The sequence below is a fragment of the Salvelinus alpinus genome, chromosome 15 (genome assembly GCF_045679555.1).
Source record: "Salvelinus alpinus chromosome 15, SLU_Salpinus.1, whole genome shotgun sequence".
Lineage (NCBI taxonomy): Eukaryota > Metazoa > Chordata > Actinopteri > Salmoniformes > Salmonidae > Salvelinus > Salvelinus alpinus.
The window spans coordinates 33,054,141-33,071,463 of record NC_092100.1 but is presented as its reverse complement, the minus strand read 5'-3'; the positions used below and the strand labels follow the sequence as shown (position 1 = coordinate 33,071,463).

General features: G+C 44.1%; 1 protein-coding gene across 2 annotated transcripts in view; it reads right to left on the bottom strand.

Moving 5' to 3' along the window:
- The window catches only part of LOC139539935 (transmembrane protein 266-like), a 96,985-nt gene that overhangs the window by 64,993 nt on the left and 14,669 nt on the right, over positions 1-17,323 (bottom strand). Inside the window, exon 3 of one of the 2 annotated variants that reach the window (XM_071343369.1) lies at positions 7,661-7,855. The exons of the other annotated variant lie outside the window; for it this stretch is intronic. Coding sequence (XP_071199470.1) covers positions 7,661-7,855 — 195 coding nt within the window. The remainder of the gene's footprint in view (positions 1-7,660; positions 7,856-17,323) is intronic. 2 annotated transcript variants of the gene reach the window in all.

Genomic DNA, 17,323 nt, shown 5'->3' with positions numbered 1-17,323 from the left:
TACAGTGTAGACATTGTTAATGTTGTAAATGACTATTGTAGCTGGACACAGCTAATATTTTATGGAATATCTACATAGGTGTACAGAGGCCCATTATCAGCAACCATCACTCCTGTGTTCCAATGGCACGTTGTGTTAGCTAATCCAAGTTTTGCATTATAAAATGCTAATTGATCATTATGTTAGCACAGCTGGAAACTGTTGTTCTGATTAAAGAAACAATAAAACTGGCCTTTAGACTAGTTGAGTATCTGGAGCATCAGCAAAATGGCAGAAACAAAGAACTTCTGAAAATCATCAGTCTATTTTTGTTCTGAGAAATGTCTAAGCTATTCTATGCGAGAAATTGCCAAGAAACTGAAGATCTCGTACAATGCTGTGTATTACTCCCTTAGCAGAACAGCGCAAATCGGCTCTAACCAGACTAGAAAGAGGAGTGGGAGGCCCCGGTGCACAACTGAGCAAGAGGACAAGTACATTAGATTGTTTAGTTTGAGAAACAGACGCCTCACAAGTCCGCAACTGGCAGCTTCATTAAATTGTACCCATAAAACACCAGTCTCAACGTCAGTGATGAAGCAACTCCGGGATGCTGGCCTTCTTTTGAACGGCAGTGTATATTATTTTCTCCCCAATTTCATGGTGTCCACAGCCCAAATTATGGAATTTCTTGTGAAAGTATGGGTGTTGCATCACTCCAATAGAGTTTCAGAGGAGCACTGAAGCTGTTCTGGCGGCTCGTGGTGGCCCATCGCCCTATTAAGACACTTTATGTTGGTGTTTCCTTTATTTAGAAACTGCCATGCAGTATTGAGAGAGTCTACCAGAACAAATAACTTATTTTGTTCAAAACTCCTAATCCCCAAAATGGGAGAACTAAACAATATTTATATTTTGGAGGATGTGGAAATGGTCCATGGACACTTAAGGGACAGTTATGACAAGTGTGTTCCATTTGTGATCTCATGAAGGACAGGAAACACACAACTATCTCTTAAAGTGTACATTTCCCAGCTGTCAGGTTTGCATCTAAATATTGTGAAACGTATGTGATTAAACATGAAACTATTTGTGAAAAGATGTGATGCTAACCTTCTAAATGAGAGTATAGGTTTTCATATAAAGTTAACCAAATCAATGGCCACGCCCACGTGAGCATAGATATTACGTCGGCGTCATGGACTGCCCTTTCTCTGAAGTGTATAAAACCCACTCCTGAAGAAATTCACACCAGACTAGAAAACATTCAACCTTCACTGATCCGAAAGAAGTTAATTCATGTTTACATAATTAGTTTTAAACCTAGAGAATTGATTTGATAAAATAACAGTCTTCACATTTAATGATAGTCACAGACACGACAGAGGCAAGCCCACATTCGGCAAATGGAGCCATTTCCCACTAATCTTTGGCGGGCAGCTTTGTTAATTAATGGGAGTATGGGAGCAGGCAGGGTGAAGGTCCCTCCTCTCTCTCCTACAGTCACTGTGACAGGTTGACCCAGATGAACCATCTGTCATTGCTGCAACGCATCACACTTCACACATTGGCCCCGTTGAGATCAGTGGCATATGCTGCTGTTCCTGCTGCTGTTGGTGGATTGGGGCTGGAGGCTGGTCTGGCAGATGATATACCGAGTAAGGGCTGTGGGCCCTGGGTTGGCAGCTCAGAGAGGATCCCTGGCCCCTGGCACAGCTCTTGAGAGGCCTGGAGGTTCTCTGGAGGGACCTGGACTCAACTAAGTCTGGATCTGAAGGGTCAACCCACAAGGAAGGTCACTAGGAGGACGTCACTCTAATTCACCTTAATGCTGCAGCTTCACATCTTGACCAATAGATCCCACTATACATAGCCCGGTTACACTCATAAACTGTTAAAGTGTGTAAGAAAGTGTTTGAAACAACCCTTTTTACAATATGTCTTATAACCAATGAAAGGCTTGGATGTCTTTCTATGCTCCAATTAAGGTTGAAATGCCACAACCCTGTGACGATGCTGGCGGATTTTCAGAAGCTGAACGTCATAACATGACAAAAGCATATGACAGGTCAATCAGAAGGGGTGAATAAGGTGATAAGAGTGGAAAGCAACACGCCACATCACCGTAGTCTCTAGCATGTTCTGGGCAAGAAGGTAGCTCCACGAAGAAGTCTATTAATAAATCTAGAGCTCATCACTGCTCTGAATCTGCTAGTACTGCATGTGCCCCCTGATGTCCGCAAGAACATCCACCTCCTACATAATCGCCCACGTCTGCTGATAGAGATCCATGTGCAGCAGCTCGCTACAATGCAAAACCTACCACATGCACTATAAGACTCTCTTCTGTTTCACAGCTATACAGAGCACAACAAAGGGAAGTCCTCTTTTAAGCCTTCCCACTGGGCAAAAACTAAATCAACATTGCTTCCATGTCATTTCAACCCCCCAAAAATCATTGTGATGACGTTAAATCTACTTGGAAAACGGATGGTAAACCCAGGGCTGATGGTAAACCCATTCAGCTAAGCAACCGACGTTATAGTATGCTATTGATTACTTGATGAAAGACCCATATATGAAGACCCATATTTAGTCATGTAGACCAATTACAGTCTGTTTGTGTCGGCTTTAAAACAACGTTTATTTATTCTCTGGAATGTCTGTCAGGTCTGGTTTAGTAGAACTAAGAAGCTAATCTGATATGGACATCTAAGAACAAAAATGAGGCAGCATCAGGAAAACAATAATCCAATGTGACTTTGAACGTTACATAATCAGTTACGGTGTTCATGCCAAATATTGACCATGACATAAGGCTCTACATTTAGAGAAAGCACTTCATTATACATTGGAGAGCTTGCTTATAAATGTATTAAGGCAAGGTTGAGAGGATGTTAAGGAACATAATGTGTGTAAGGGTAGGGATAACAATGCTTTATAAATAATCAGAATGTACACTCAGTTAGTCATTAGGGCGTCTGACTATTTCAATGAGTCTAATGAATGACAATGTGCAATACCAACTTAGCTCTGTCATTCCTCTAATGCTACAGACATAACTCACAGAGTAAAGATATGGCTGCATATTTCTCTGTTTTCACGAATGCTTCCAACGGATGGAAACATGAGCCCACAGTGAAACTCCGATGATGAGTAGGCCTTGGAATGCCTGTGGTTTGGAAATCTGGAATTCCAATCTAAAAAGTTGAATGAACATGCCATATCTCCAGCTTCACTTGCACCACCGCCTATTCTGATTATTATGATGGCGCTACAGGGCTAAATAATATTTCCCAGGCTTGGAGGGAAATATCATTCCAATTAAGAAATTCATTCCAATCCCTTTCATCAAAACAAATAGCTATTTAGCCAGAGACTTTACCAGAAAAGTCAGACTTCTAAAATCCCTTAGAGATGCACCTTAGCATCCCATGACTTTTCCACATCGCTGTGTGCTTTCTCATGGTGTGACAGAGTTTCACATGGACACGTTCTCCTGAGAGTGCCCAAAGTGATGCCAGCGCTGCCAGCTCCTGCACTCTGTGGCCTGGGTGTGTGGCGTGGGACTGGGGACCATCTGTCCCCCCTTGGTTCCCACAGAGCCCTGGGCCGGACCAGGTCCCAGCCGGGTGTGGTGATGTCAGCTGACAGAGCAGGCATTGAATGACGTGGCGGGCGGATGCTCTAATTAAGCTCATGGCGTTTGTCTACTTTCTCTGCACAGACGAGAGCGCCCAACGGCCTGTGAGTCACGCATCCTGAGAGGACTGGCAGAATAAGAGGGGGTATGTCCTGTACACACTCAGCTTGCAGCGCAGTGATAGGGCCATGTGAGAAACACCCAACCAGGACGAGCAGGGCCTATGGGCAGAGACAACACACCCAACAACACAGCCACCAGTGCCTGACATTTCAGGAACAATGTGACGCTAACAACACTGTTTGTTTTGAGCCAAAAGTGCACGTTGAAGGGAGGAATCTTTTTATAACAGAGAAATTATGTCACTGAGACATATAGTGTAGGCTCACTGGCATGTCAGTTAATACCTTGACAATGCAAGGATGACACAGAAGTATTCACAGACACATACTGTATCCTCAAACTATCCTACACCACAATGAAAGGTGAATGTGAGTGATTCAATGGCATGTCAGGTATCATTATGATGAGCTGATGTAACGACTCTCCTCCTCCTCTTCATCCGAAGAGGAGGAGCAGGGATTAAACCAAGGTGCAGCGGGTTGTGAATACATATAGATTTATTTGCTGACGAAGACGAACACAAAAACTTATACTTGCATAAACTACAAAAACAACAAACGACGTTAAACAGACCTGAACTGGTGAACATAAAAAACAATGTACTCATGAACAGGAAAGAACGAACGAGAGGACCAGCCAGAGACGAGACAGTACCGTGTGGTGCAATAAACAGACACAGCGACAACCACCCACGACAAACAATGTGAAACAACCTCCCTATGTATGTCTCTCAATCAGAGGAAAACGAAAACACCTGCCTCTGATTGAGAGCCATACAAGGTCAATTAAACCTGACACTTAACATAGAACAAACACAGACTGCCCACCCATCTCACGTCCTGACCCACTAAACACAACAATACAAAAGGAAAACAAGGTCAGGAACGTGACAGAACCCCCCCCTTAAGGTGCGAACTCCGGACGCACCATAAAAAAAAGTCTAGGGGAGGGTCTGGGTGGGCCTCTGTCCGCGGCGGCGGCTCTGGCGCAGGACGTGGATCCCATCCCACCATAATAAATCCCCGCTTCTGTGGCCTCCTCAAGGTGGCGACCCTCGCCACCGACCTTGGACTGGGAACCCTAGACATGGGTCCCGCTGGATTTAGGGGCAGCCCCGGACTGAGGGACGGCAGCTCCGGACTGAGGGACAACACCGGACTGGCTGGCGGATCCTGGCTAGCTGGCTCTGGCTGGTCCTGGCTGGACGGCTCTGGCTGGTCCTGGCTGGACGGCTCTGGCTGGTCCTGGCTGGACGGCTCTGGCTGGTCCTGGCTGGACGGCTCTGGCTGGTCCTGGCTGGACGGCTCTGGCTGGTCCTGGCTGGACGGCTCTGGCTGGTCCTGGCTGGACGGCTCTGGCTGGTCCTGGCTGGACGGCTCTGGTTGGTCCTGGCTGGACGGCTCTGGCTGATCCGGTCTGGCGGAAGGCTCTGGCTGATCCGGTCTGGCGGAAGGCTCTGGCTGATCCGGTCTGGCGGAAGGCTCTGGCTGATCCGGTCTGGCGGAAGGCTCTGGCTGATCCGGTCTGGCGGAAGGCTCTGTAGGCTCTTGGCAGACGGGCGGCTTTGCAGGCTCATGGCAGACGGGCAGCTTTGCAGGCTCATGGCAGACGGGCAGTTCAGGCGCCGTTGGGCAGACGGGCAGTTCAGGTGCCATTGGGCAGACGGGCAGTTCAGGTGCCATTGGGCAGACGGGCAGTTCAGGTGCCATTGGGCAGACGGGCAGTTCAGGCGCCGCTGGGCAGACGGGCAGTTCAGGCGCCGCTGGGCAGACGGGCAGTTCAGGCGCCGCTGGGCAGACGGGCAGTTCAGGCGCCGCTGGGCAGACGGGCAGTTCAGACGCCGCTGGGCAGACGGGCACACCTGTAGGGAGGAGACGGAGAGACAGCCTGGTGCGTGGGGCTGCCACAGGACCCACCAGGCTGGAGAGACCTACAGGAGGCTTGATGTTAAGAGGCACCTGAAGGACCGGGCTGTGGGGGAGTACTGGAGCTCTGGTGCGCAGCCTTGGCACCACTCCCCCAGGCTGGAATACTACACCAGCCCGTACCCTCCAGAGTGCAGGCACAGGTTGAACCGGGCTGTGGATGAGCACTGGAGATCTAGTGCCTACTATGCGCACTTCTCTCTTAGGCTCCACTACCACATTTGCCCGGTACGAGCGGAGCGTAGGCATAGGACGCACTGCACCCTCCCAGCGCTCCGGAGACACAGCACGCAGAGCCGGAGCAGGATACCCTGGACCGAAACTGCGTACCGGAGACCAGACGCGCTGAGCAGGCACAATACGCCCCGGCTGGATGCCCACACTCACATGACACTTTCGGGGGGCTGCTCTATAGCGCACCGGGCTATGGGCACGCACTGGCGACACCGTGTGCTTAACCGCATAACACGGTGCCTGACCAGTGACGCGATGCTTATAATAAGCACGAGGAGTGCGCTCAGGTCTGCTACCTGGCTTAGCCACACTCCTCTCTAGCCCCCTCCCCAAAAAAATTCTGGGGTTGCCTCTCGTACCTGTCCCGCTGCCGTGCTGCCTCCTCATATCGCCGCCGCTCAGCTTTCGCTTCCTCCAGCTCAGCTTTGGGGCGGCGATACTCCCCAGCCTGTGCCCAGGGTCCTTCTCCGTTCAACTCGTCCTCCCAAGTCCACAAGTCCTGGGATTTCTGCGGTTGCTGTCCTTTTCCCCGCTGCTTGGTTCTGGTAATTTGGTGGGTGGTTCTGTAACGACTCTCCTCCTCCTCTTCATCCGAAGAGGAGGAGCAGGGATTAAACCAAGGTGCAGCGGGTTGTGAATACATATAGATTTATTTGCTGACGAAGACGAACACAAAAACTTATACTTGCATAAACTACAAAAACAACAAACGACGTTAAACAGACCTGAACTGGTGAACATAAAAAACAATGTACTCATGAACAGGAAAGAACGAACGAGAGACGAGACAGTACCGTGTGGTGCAATAAACACAGACACAGCGACAACCACCCACGACAAACAATGTGAAACAACCTCCCTATGTATGTCTCTCAATCAGAGGAAAACGAAAACACCTGCCTCTGATTGAGAGCCATACAAGGTCAATTAAACCTGACACTTAACATAGAACAAACACAGACTGCCCACCCATCTCACGTCCTGACCCACTAAACACAACAATACAAAAGGAAAACAAGGTCAGGAACGTGACAGCTGAACTAGCATGTCATGGTAGGTTATGGATTGTGCTTAGTTCTATGTCAGTTATTGTAATTGTACAATCATCAAAAACACAGGGGAAATGTTTTAGGTACAATCTCTGTAATAGCATCCTTTTGGTTGAACATTTCATGGCAAACAAATGCCTATTGAATAATTAGGCACCAATTCAGATGACTGGAATGACACATTTTCAGTCAAGAAACATTGCTTGTTTTAGATGGTGACATTTTCTTTATTCTATTTTTGCTTTACCACTAGGCTACAGCAGCATGTATAACATATTCCTAGCATGCCTAAGCAAATGTTCTGCACCCTCTATCTCTGTACAAGATCCTCACACTCAAGTCTCTCCTCTAATCTATCTAATGTATGCAATGCATCGTAGTGCATACTGTGGCTACAGAGTTTGACTACAGGGTTCTGGGGGCCCCCATAGTAATATGTGTAGTATAGCAGGAAATTAGCTTTAAAACAGCACATTTTTCTCTTTGACCCAAGGAAAAATGTGAAGGTTAGCTGTCTTTCCAGTTACGTATCTATGGGTGTAAGAATGATCTCACCTGAGAAAGAAGCCATAGAACAAAGATTAATATACAGTATGACTGCATTATACACAAAAATGGACTGATCATAGCTTGGACTAATCCAGGTCCAGGCTGATGGTTAGGCCTACACAGATACACAGAGGGGACGGGTCTCTGTGTCCACCTACCCCTCTCTGTTGTCCTCTTCGTCCAGGTTGGAGATGAGCTGGGAACCGGCCAGGGAGATGTCCAGTACGGCCAGAGGCAGGTCTCTGTAAGCAAAGCTGCCTAGCTGGACCGGATTTTGACACTGGTTGTCCTCCTCCACCTGCTGGGAGATCACCTCCAGCTCTGAGGCTCTGGCCTGGGCCTGGGGAAGGGCCCTGGAGGACACAACGTACGTAACACCATGGACACTCTGTTAGTAGTAGTGGAGGGCCCAGGACTCACACATTCAACTAAACAAATGAATCTTCTCTCACAATCTAATGGTAACGTACTTCAGAGTTTGGTCTTTCACTGATCAACAAAATAGTTACAAAAGGCAAGGGACAATATCTATTAGAACCCATTTTTCAGAGATACAGGTATGTAGGGATAATAATACATTACAGCCTACATAATGGAAACAGACGATGGGTTACACAAACTGTACTTCATCAAAGGGTGAATCCACAACAATGGTATTTTCTCTTAAGAAGAGCTTGACCTGAATAAGCAAGTGAGATAGTGAAACCTGATTATCTAAATGTAAATGTCAGCATATTGCTATACACTACAGCAGTGGTTCCCCAACTTTTTATAGCCCCGTACCCCTTCAAACATTCAACCTCCAGCTGCGTTTTCCTCTAGCGCCAGGGTCATTGAACCCTCAAATGTTGTTTTTTGCCATCATTGTAAGCCTGCCACACATACACAATTCGAAACATTTATTAAACATAAGAATGAGTGTGAGTTTTTGTCACAACCCGGCTCGTGGGAAGTAACAAAGAGCTCTTATAGGACCAGGGCACAAATAATAATATAATAATAATCAATAATGTTGCTCTTTATTTAGCCATCTTACATATAGTTGTTCATCAAAAAATGTGAATAACTCACCACAGGTTCATGAGAAGGGTGTGCTTGAAAGGATGCACAGAACTCTGCAATGTTGGGTTGTATTGGAGAGAGTCTCAGTCTTAAATCATTTTCCGCACACAGTCTGTGCCTCTGTATTTAGTTTTCATGCTCGTGAGGGCCGAGAATCGACTCTCGCATAGGTACGTGAGTGCAGCCCTGTCCATAAATCTGGCAGTGGCTTCTGATTAAATTCAATTTTCACAGAACCGCTTGTTGCAATTTCACTCAGGCTCTCTTGTTCAGATATCAGTAAGTGGACTGAAGGCAGGGCATGAAAGGGATAACGAATCCAGTTGTTTGTGTCGTCTGTTTCGGGAAAGTACCTGCGCAATTGTGCACCCAGCTCACTCAGGTGCTTCGCTATATCACATTTGACATTGTCCGTAAGCTTGAGTTCATTTGCACACAAAAAATCATACAATGATGGAAAGACCTTTGTGTTGTCCTTGTTAATGCAGACAGCTCAAACTTCTTAATCATAGCCTCAGTTTCGTCCCGCACATTAAATATAGTTGCGGAGAGTCCCTGTAATCCTAGATTCAGATCATTCAGGCGAGAAAAAACATCACCCAGATAGGCCAGTCGTGTGAGAATCTCGTCATCATGCAAGCGGTCAGACAAGTGAAAATGATGGTCAGTAAAGAAAACTTTAAGCTCGTCTCTCAATTAAAAAAAAAGTGACAATACTTTGCCCCTTGATAACCATGTTGTAAAAGCGTTACATGGTCGCTGCCCATATCATTGCATAATGCAGAAAATACACGATAGTTCAGGGGCCTTGCTTTAACAAAGTTAACCATTTTCACTGTGGTGTCCAAAATGTATTTCAAGCTGTCAGGAATTCCCTTGGCAGCAAGAGCCTCTCGGTGGATGCTGCAGTGTACCCAAGTGTCGTCGGGAGCAACTGCTTGCACGCGCGTTACCACTCCACTATGTCTCCATCTCATGGCTTTTGCGCCATCAGTACAGATACCAACACATCTTGACCACTAAAGTCCATTTGATGTCACAAAGCTATCCAGTACTTTAAAAATATCCTCTCATGTTGTCCTGGTTTCCAGTGGTTTACAGAAGAGGATGTCTTCCTTAATTGACCCCCCATAAACGTAACGGATATATACCAGGAGCTGTGCCAGGCCCGCCACGTCTGTTGACTCATCCAGCTGTAACGCATATAATTACCTGGCTTGAATGTTAAGCAGTAATTGTTTCAAAACATCTCCTGCCATGTCCCTGATGCGTCGGAAAACAGTGTTGTTTGATGAAGCCATTGTCTGTATAGTTTTTTTGGCCTTTTGTCCCAGCCATATCCGCGGCAGCAGGAAGAATTAAGTCCTCCACAATAGTATGGGGCCACTTGGTAGCTCACCATATAAGATGCTTCTAGCCCCTTCTTATTAATGGTATCTTTTGCTTTTACACATGTCTTACCACTCGAAAGTCGTCTTTATTCTCGCTCAAAAAACTCCTGTGGCTTATTTTTCAAATTGTCATGTTTTGCTTCTAAATGTTTGCGCAAGAGTGAAAGTTTCCCGCGAGAGAGTAACGGATAATGTGATTGGATGTTAATTATTTGATTAGACTACCTGTATTTGACAATGTGTTGTTATTTCGCTGAACACTAGATGGTTTAATTTTATTTTTGGCAGTGAAACGAGGCAACTCAGGCGAGAAAAAAAACGCACCCAAATGTATAGCCCCATTGGAAAATATAAATGTACTGTTTGAAAATGTGAAGAAGAAAAAAAGATATAAAACATTTATTTGTACTTTTTAATGTGAATCACATTTTTATTTGGCGTACCCCCCAGTTTGGGAATACCTGCACTACAGTATAACAAAGTACCTATTCACATTGTATAACTTGTGTGATAGACTGACATAACCTGACCAGGTGAATCCAGGTGATGTCACCTGTTAAATCCACTTCAATCAGTGTAGATGAAGGGGAGGAGACAGGTTAAAGAAAGATTTTTAAGCCTTGAGACAATTGATACATGGATTGCGTATGTGTGTCATTCAGAGGGTGAAAGAGCAAGACAAAATATTTAAGTGCCATTAAATTGGGTATGGTAGTAGGTGCCAGGTGCACCGGTTTGAGTGTGTCAAGAACTGCAACGCTGCTTGGTTTTTCACGCTCAACAGTTTCCTGTGTGTATCAAGAATGGTCCACCACCCTCAGGACATCCAGCCAACTTGACAACTGTGAGACGCATTGGGGTCAACATGTGCCAGCATCACTGTGGAATGCTTTCGACACCTTGCAGTCCATGCCCCGACTAATTGAGGCTGTTTTGAGAGCAAAAGAGGGGGCAACTCAATATTAGGAAGGTGTTCCTAATGTTTTGTACACTCAGTGAATATGAAAGAGACAACAGAAAAATAACATTTATAACATTTATAACTGCCTTGGTTTTCCTTGATTAGTGAGATCTGAGAGATTTGAAACGCATTTACTTTCTGGAATCGTAATACTACTTTTACAAACTAACTGGAATGGGTTTTGTGAGAACATGAAATGGCAGTACTTTTCTGTTTGACAGAAATATGCATTTGCTTGTAGGGACAGCAATCTAATTTTCTCTTATTTATTTTTCCACACTAAAACCCGAGTGTGAGTAGGACCCTGATCCCCTCTCCAGCTCAGCCAGTAAAAGATGAGGTTAAACCAAGAACAGAAGACTCTGCCCAGCGCAGCCCATTTGAAGACATCAATAACCTCAGCGCTTAACAAGGAAGGAGGGCATTGATTACAAGCCAGAGAGAACAAAACACATTGTGCCTGTAGATAGTTGGGGACTAACAGCCTGGTGATATGTGGAGGTTAAATAGTGGACCACACTTTGTCAGCATCAGATCAGTGTGTGCAGACAGACAAAGAGACAGACAGAAAAACAGACAGACACACCTCCCTGTGAAATGTTAATGTAGTCAGCCCTGGAAAGGAAAACATCCCCTGCTCTCCACTGACCTATGACTATCTCTACCTAACATACTGTACATGCTTACTTCAAAGGTTGCTTTCTTATCTGCATAGGTACCCACAATAATTTTAAACACAGTGTCTGAAAAGGTGGTATGATAGTACTGCTAGAAATACATTATTGTACATCTTTGTATTTCAGTGTAGTTCACTCTACACAGCAGACCCCCCCCCCCCCCGTATGTGATATAATGCTGTAACTTACACGTGGCCACTGGATGTGGTTGGCTCAGGGAAGAATGCCCCCACACGCCTCACTTGCTCAACAATAGCCAGTGCATTCCAACATTATTTGTACACTTGGCACCTCTTCTTGCTAGCCGCAACAAGGATGCTAATCAGTCATGACAGACACAAACTGTTCACTGAATCAAAATCACATTTTCAAACAATCATAGACGAGGCCAGGGTCCATTATGTGCAGAGACAGTAGCCGCTTCAGTGGCTTGTTGCCATCCTGGGGAGGGGGTGGCTGGCTGCACATTGGAATACTACTCCATTCCATCAGGCAGGCAAGGCAAGGGAAGCCAGCGCGCCAAAGGCTGGATTTTTTTTTAAAGGCATGCAATATTAGCAAACTCCACAAGGAAGGTTAAAGGTTAACATAGGGCACTCAATGCTGAGGGAGATCTGCTGCTCACAGTCACACCATGTGAATAGCACTGTACACAGGGACCAGATAACCTTAGTTTAAGAACAAAGTACAATGCATATGTATGTATCCCGGGACAGATATAATGTAGGTAATACAGGAACAAATATTATACATGTACTTTTTTGCAACTTTCGTCAAATTGTACTTCCAATTCAAATTAAATTTGGACATTCTGTATTTTCTGTAATGGTTTTAATAGTTGCTTTGTCTTTTTGAGTCGGACCCTCTCCTTCTGGAATGTAATCACTGCCAAGGATTGACTCCCCCAGAATAAAAGGCATCCATGGCTCTGCCCCCAGTATTTCTACACCGCTGGGCCATAAATCCCCACATGATGACCAATAGAAATATAAAAATAAATACCCTGCTGAGACTTTAAGCTTCCAGGTTCAACTCATTCCCTCTGAAGGAGGACATTTTAATAAAGCTTGTCAAGAGAAAAAAGTCAAGCACAAAGATTTTGAAAATATGAAAGGTTCAGAGTATGGATTCAGAGTAGGGATGATAAATTACACAAATGCATTGGCTAATTTAATGATTAATATAGTTGATTACAATTGTGTCTCATGTCAGAATCTGGAGCAATTACAACTATTTACTCTAGAAACAAAAGGACTTATACTATACTGACTTACAGTGTAGTATAACCATGAAGGGACTTGCCTTATAATGTTGATCAAATATGAAAAATTACATTAAATTAAAACTTTTAGAACACCTACTTATTCAAGGGGTTTTCTTTATTTTTACTATTTTCTACATTGTAGAATAATAGTGAAGACATAAACTATGGAATCATGTAGTAACCAAAAAAGGGTTAAACAAATCAAAATATATTGTATAATTGAGATTCTTCAAATAGCCACCCTTTGCCTTGATGACAACTTTGCACAATTTTGGCATTCTCTCAACCAGCTTCACCTGGAATGCTTTTCCAACAGTCTTGAAGGAGTTCCCAGATATGCTGAGCTTCTGCTTTTCCTTCACTCTGCGGTCCAACTCAACCCAAACCATCTCAATTGGGTTGAGGCCGTGGTACTGTGGATGCCAGGTCATCTGATGCAGCACTACATCACTCTCCTTCTAGGTAAAATAGCCCTTACACAGCCTGGAGGTGTGTTGGGTCATTGTCCTGTTGAAAAACAAAATGATAGTCCCACTAAGTCCAAACCAGATGGGATGGCGTATCGCAGCAGAATGCTGTGGTAGCCATGCTGGTTAAGTGTGCCTTGAATTTAAAAAAATCACAGACAGTGTCACCAGCACAGCACCCCCACACCATAACACCTCCTCCTCAATGCTTTACGGTGGGAACTACCATGCAAAGATAATCACAAAGACACGGCGGTTGGAACCAATAATCTCACATTTGGATTTCCACCGGTCTAATGTCCATTGCTCGTGTTTTTTGGCCCAAGCAAGTCTCTTCTTCTTATTGATGTCCTTTAGTAGTGGTTTCTTCGCAGCAATTCAACCATGAATGCCTGATTCACACAGTCTCCTCTGAACAGTTGATGTTGAGATGTGTCTGTTACTTGAACTCTGTGAAGCATTTATTTGGTAACTCTAATGAACTTACCCTCTGCAGCAGAGGTAACTCTGGGTCTTCCATTCCTGTGGCGGTCCTCATGAGAGCCAGTTTCATCACAGCTTGATGGTTTATGCGACTGCACTTGAAGAAACTTTCAAAGGTCTTGAAATGTTCCGTATTGATTGACCGGTTACTACATGATTCAATATGTGTTTTATATAATACTTTTGATGTCTTCACTATTATTCTACAATGTAGAAAATAGTAAAAATATAAATAAAACTTGAATGAGTAGGTGTTCTAAAACGTTTGACTGGTAGTGTATATTACAAGAAAGTAAACCAAAGACAAGATTAAATAAACTATGAGGGGAATAAATAGGTACCCTCAATTTCTTGTACGTAAAAAAACATTCCTTGTCCTCTGTATAGGACCTTCCTATTGGGAACAGATAGTTAGTTCAGTAGACTGCAGTCTGCTGTAGGAGAGGTGCTCAACGTGCATCCATCCTCATCCTCTCAAATACTGAAAGCTCAACAGAATATAAAACTTCATTAAATCTATCACTGAATACTGAATTACACTACCGTTCAAAAGTTTGGGGTCACTTAGAAATGTCCTTGTTTTTGAAAGAAAAGCAATTTTTTTTGTACATTAAAATAACATCAAATTGATCAGAAATACAGTGTAGACATTGTTAATGTTGTAAATGACTATTGTAGTTGGAAACGGCAGATTTTTTTATGGAATATCTACATAGGTGTACAGAGGCCCATTATCAGCAACCATCACTCCTGTGTTCCAATGGCACGTTGTGTTAGCTAATCCAAGTCTATTATTTTAAAAGGCTAATTGATCATTAGAAAACCCTTTTGCAATTATGTTAGCACAGCTGACAACTGTTGTGCTAATTAAAGAAGCAATAAAACTATCCTTTTTTAGAGTAGTTGAGTATCTGGAGCATCAGCATTTGTGGGTTCGATTACAGGCTCACAATGGCCAGAAACAAAGCACTTTCTTCTGAAACTCGTTATTCTATTCTTGTTCTGAAACGCATGGAATGAAGGCAATTCCATGCGAGAAATTGTCAAGAAACTGAAGATCTGAAGTACAATGTTGTGTACTCCTCCCTTCACAGAACAGCGCAAACTGGCCCTAACCAGAATAGAAAGAGGAGTGTGAGGCCCCGGTGCACAAGTATATTAGAGTGTCTAGTTTTAGAAACAGACACCTCACAAGTCCTCAACTGGCAGCTTCATTAAATAGTACCCGCAAAACACCAGTCTCAACGCCAACAGTGAAGAGTCGACTCCGGAATGCTGGCCTTTTAAGCAGAGTTCAATTTCATGTCGAAATACACACTCTGCACACCAAAAAGATACAGCTATTCATTTGGAAGCACTAATGAAATGCAGACTAATGCAATCTTGTGTAAGAAAGGGGTGAATCAAAACTGCAATCCTAATTGAAAGTGTTTTAAAATAGGAATAGTGTAATTATACAGTGTTAGTTTGTTCAGAATATTCACCAAATTCTAATTCTACCTATTGTCTGCACTCAATATAACTGCCCAATGACCTCCTCTGACATTCCTCTTCTGAACAAATACTTTCTCATGAACCACATTTTGTGAATAAACCAATAACTCCCATTTGCTCATACAGTATTATGATTATTTTCGTGCTCTCACTGTAAAATGAAGCCATCCATTTCAGTCACTTCATAGGATTACAAAGTTCTGCTTCAGCATTGCGTCATGTTATGTAGAGGGCATCCGTATCATTGTCATTCTGAACGCTCACCACCACACTGTTTCTGCTGTCTACAACCCTGTCACACTCTCACCCAATAAGCATGTAAGCCTGGTTGCTTGTTCCTCAATGCAAAGAAATTCAGTGCTCTGATACCATCAGGAAAGCCGGACCAACGTGCCAAATCATTGACTTGAATACAAGCCGGACCAACGTGCCAAGTCATTGACTTGAATACAAGCCGGACCAACGTGCCAAATCATTGACTTAAATACAAGCCGGACCAACGTGCCAAGTCATTGACTTGAATACAAGCCGGACCAACGTGCCAAATCATTGAATTAAATACAAACCGGACCAACGTGCCAAATCATTGACTTGAATACAAGCCGGACCAACGTGCCAAATCATTGACCTGAATACAAGCCGGACCAACGTGCCAAATCATTGACTGAATACAAGCCTGACCAACGTGCCAAATCATTGACCTGAATACAAGCCGGACCAACGTGCCAAATCATTGACTTGAATACAAGCCAAAGTTTCAACCACCGCCCCTGACTCCATTGATGCGGGCCGTTGATATGCCAGCGTATTTGTCAAATCTGACATTTTAGGTCATCACTAAAGTAATGAAAAATCTATATGCTCGTCTTTGCCTTACATGTGTGTGTGGGGGGGGCATTTTCCCCATCTTCATCCTGAATATTATGAGCGTTAACAAACAGACAGAGGACGTTTGTGACATTGAATGAGCATGCTATCTCAAAGAGATTGATTTCATTATAAGGATAAATATGATAAAGCTAATTCCTCCTGTACCATCCCATGGACAGCTCTACCAGCAGACGTGTGTATAGAGAGATGAGAAGATGTGTGTGTGCAGGGATAGGGATATAATGTCGGGCTCAGCAAAAGCATCAGTCAGACCTCCACTGCCAGTTTCTTCACAGAGCAGTCAAGCAACAAGCTTTCACCTTGACAGTATACAACAGTACAGTCAATAGTGAGCAATTGTATTAATAATAATAATCATTATAGCCGTGCATTGGTTGAAACTCAAGGTTAAATTCAAATCTCCCTACCATCATATCTAAGTCAATATGACACCAATGTCGATAAAAATTGATAACTCAACTTTATTGGAGGTACACAATACACTCCACGCCTCTCATCATGATCTGTCCGGCCTTTTACCACTGTAATGGATTTTTGACAGGGTTGTTAGCATTAGGGTCGTCAGATAATTGTTTGAGCAAACCTAGCTCAAATTCTAGATGTTGGATTAAGGGGATACCTGTCAGTTGTACAACTAAATGCATTCAACTGAAATGTGTCTTCCCTCTGAATCAGAGAGGTGTGGGGGGGGGGGGCGTTGCTTGCTAACTTGGTTATCTATGTGATAAAATGAAACTGTTTTCAACACAAACTGTTTTAGGCAAAACATTGTTTACCAAGCAAGAGAAATAAACGTTCAATCAGTACTGAGTGAATGAACAGCAAAAACATTTTGGAACGAAAGCAAGCTGTCATCAAATGACTGTCAATTTAAATAGAGCGTTTAAGTTGAAGCATCTATAACAGGGTTCGTAGCTTAACAGTTAGCGTCACCGACCTGGGTTATGAAGTTCCTGAGTTTGCCTACCGGAGGGGATATTTTGACCATTCTCTTTCGTGTATAGTTTTTGACACCCCCCTCCCTTTTGCGACACACACACATGCACACACGGTGTGTGCTTCTTTTCATTTATTAGGTGTCTCTTAAAAGAGCCCTTTGAGTTTGTTCGGCAGGGAGTGGCAAGGGACAGG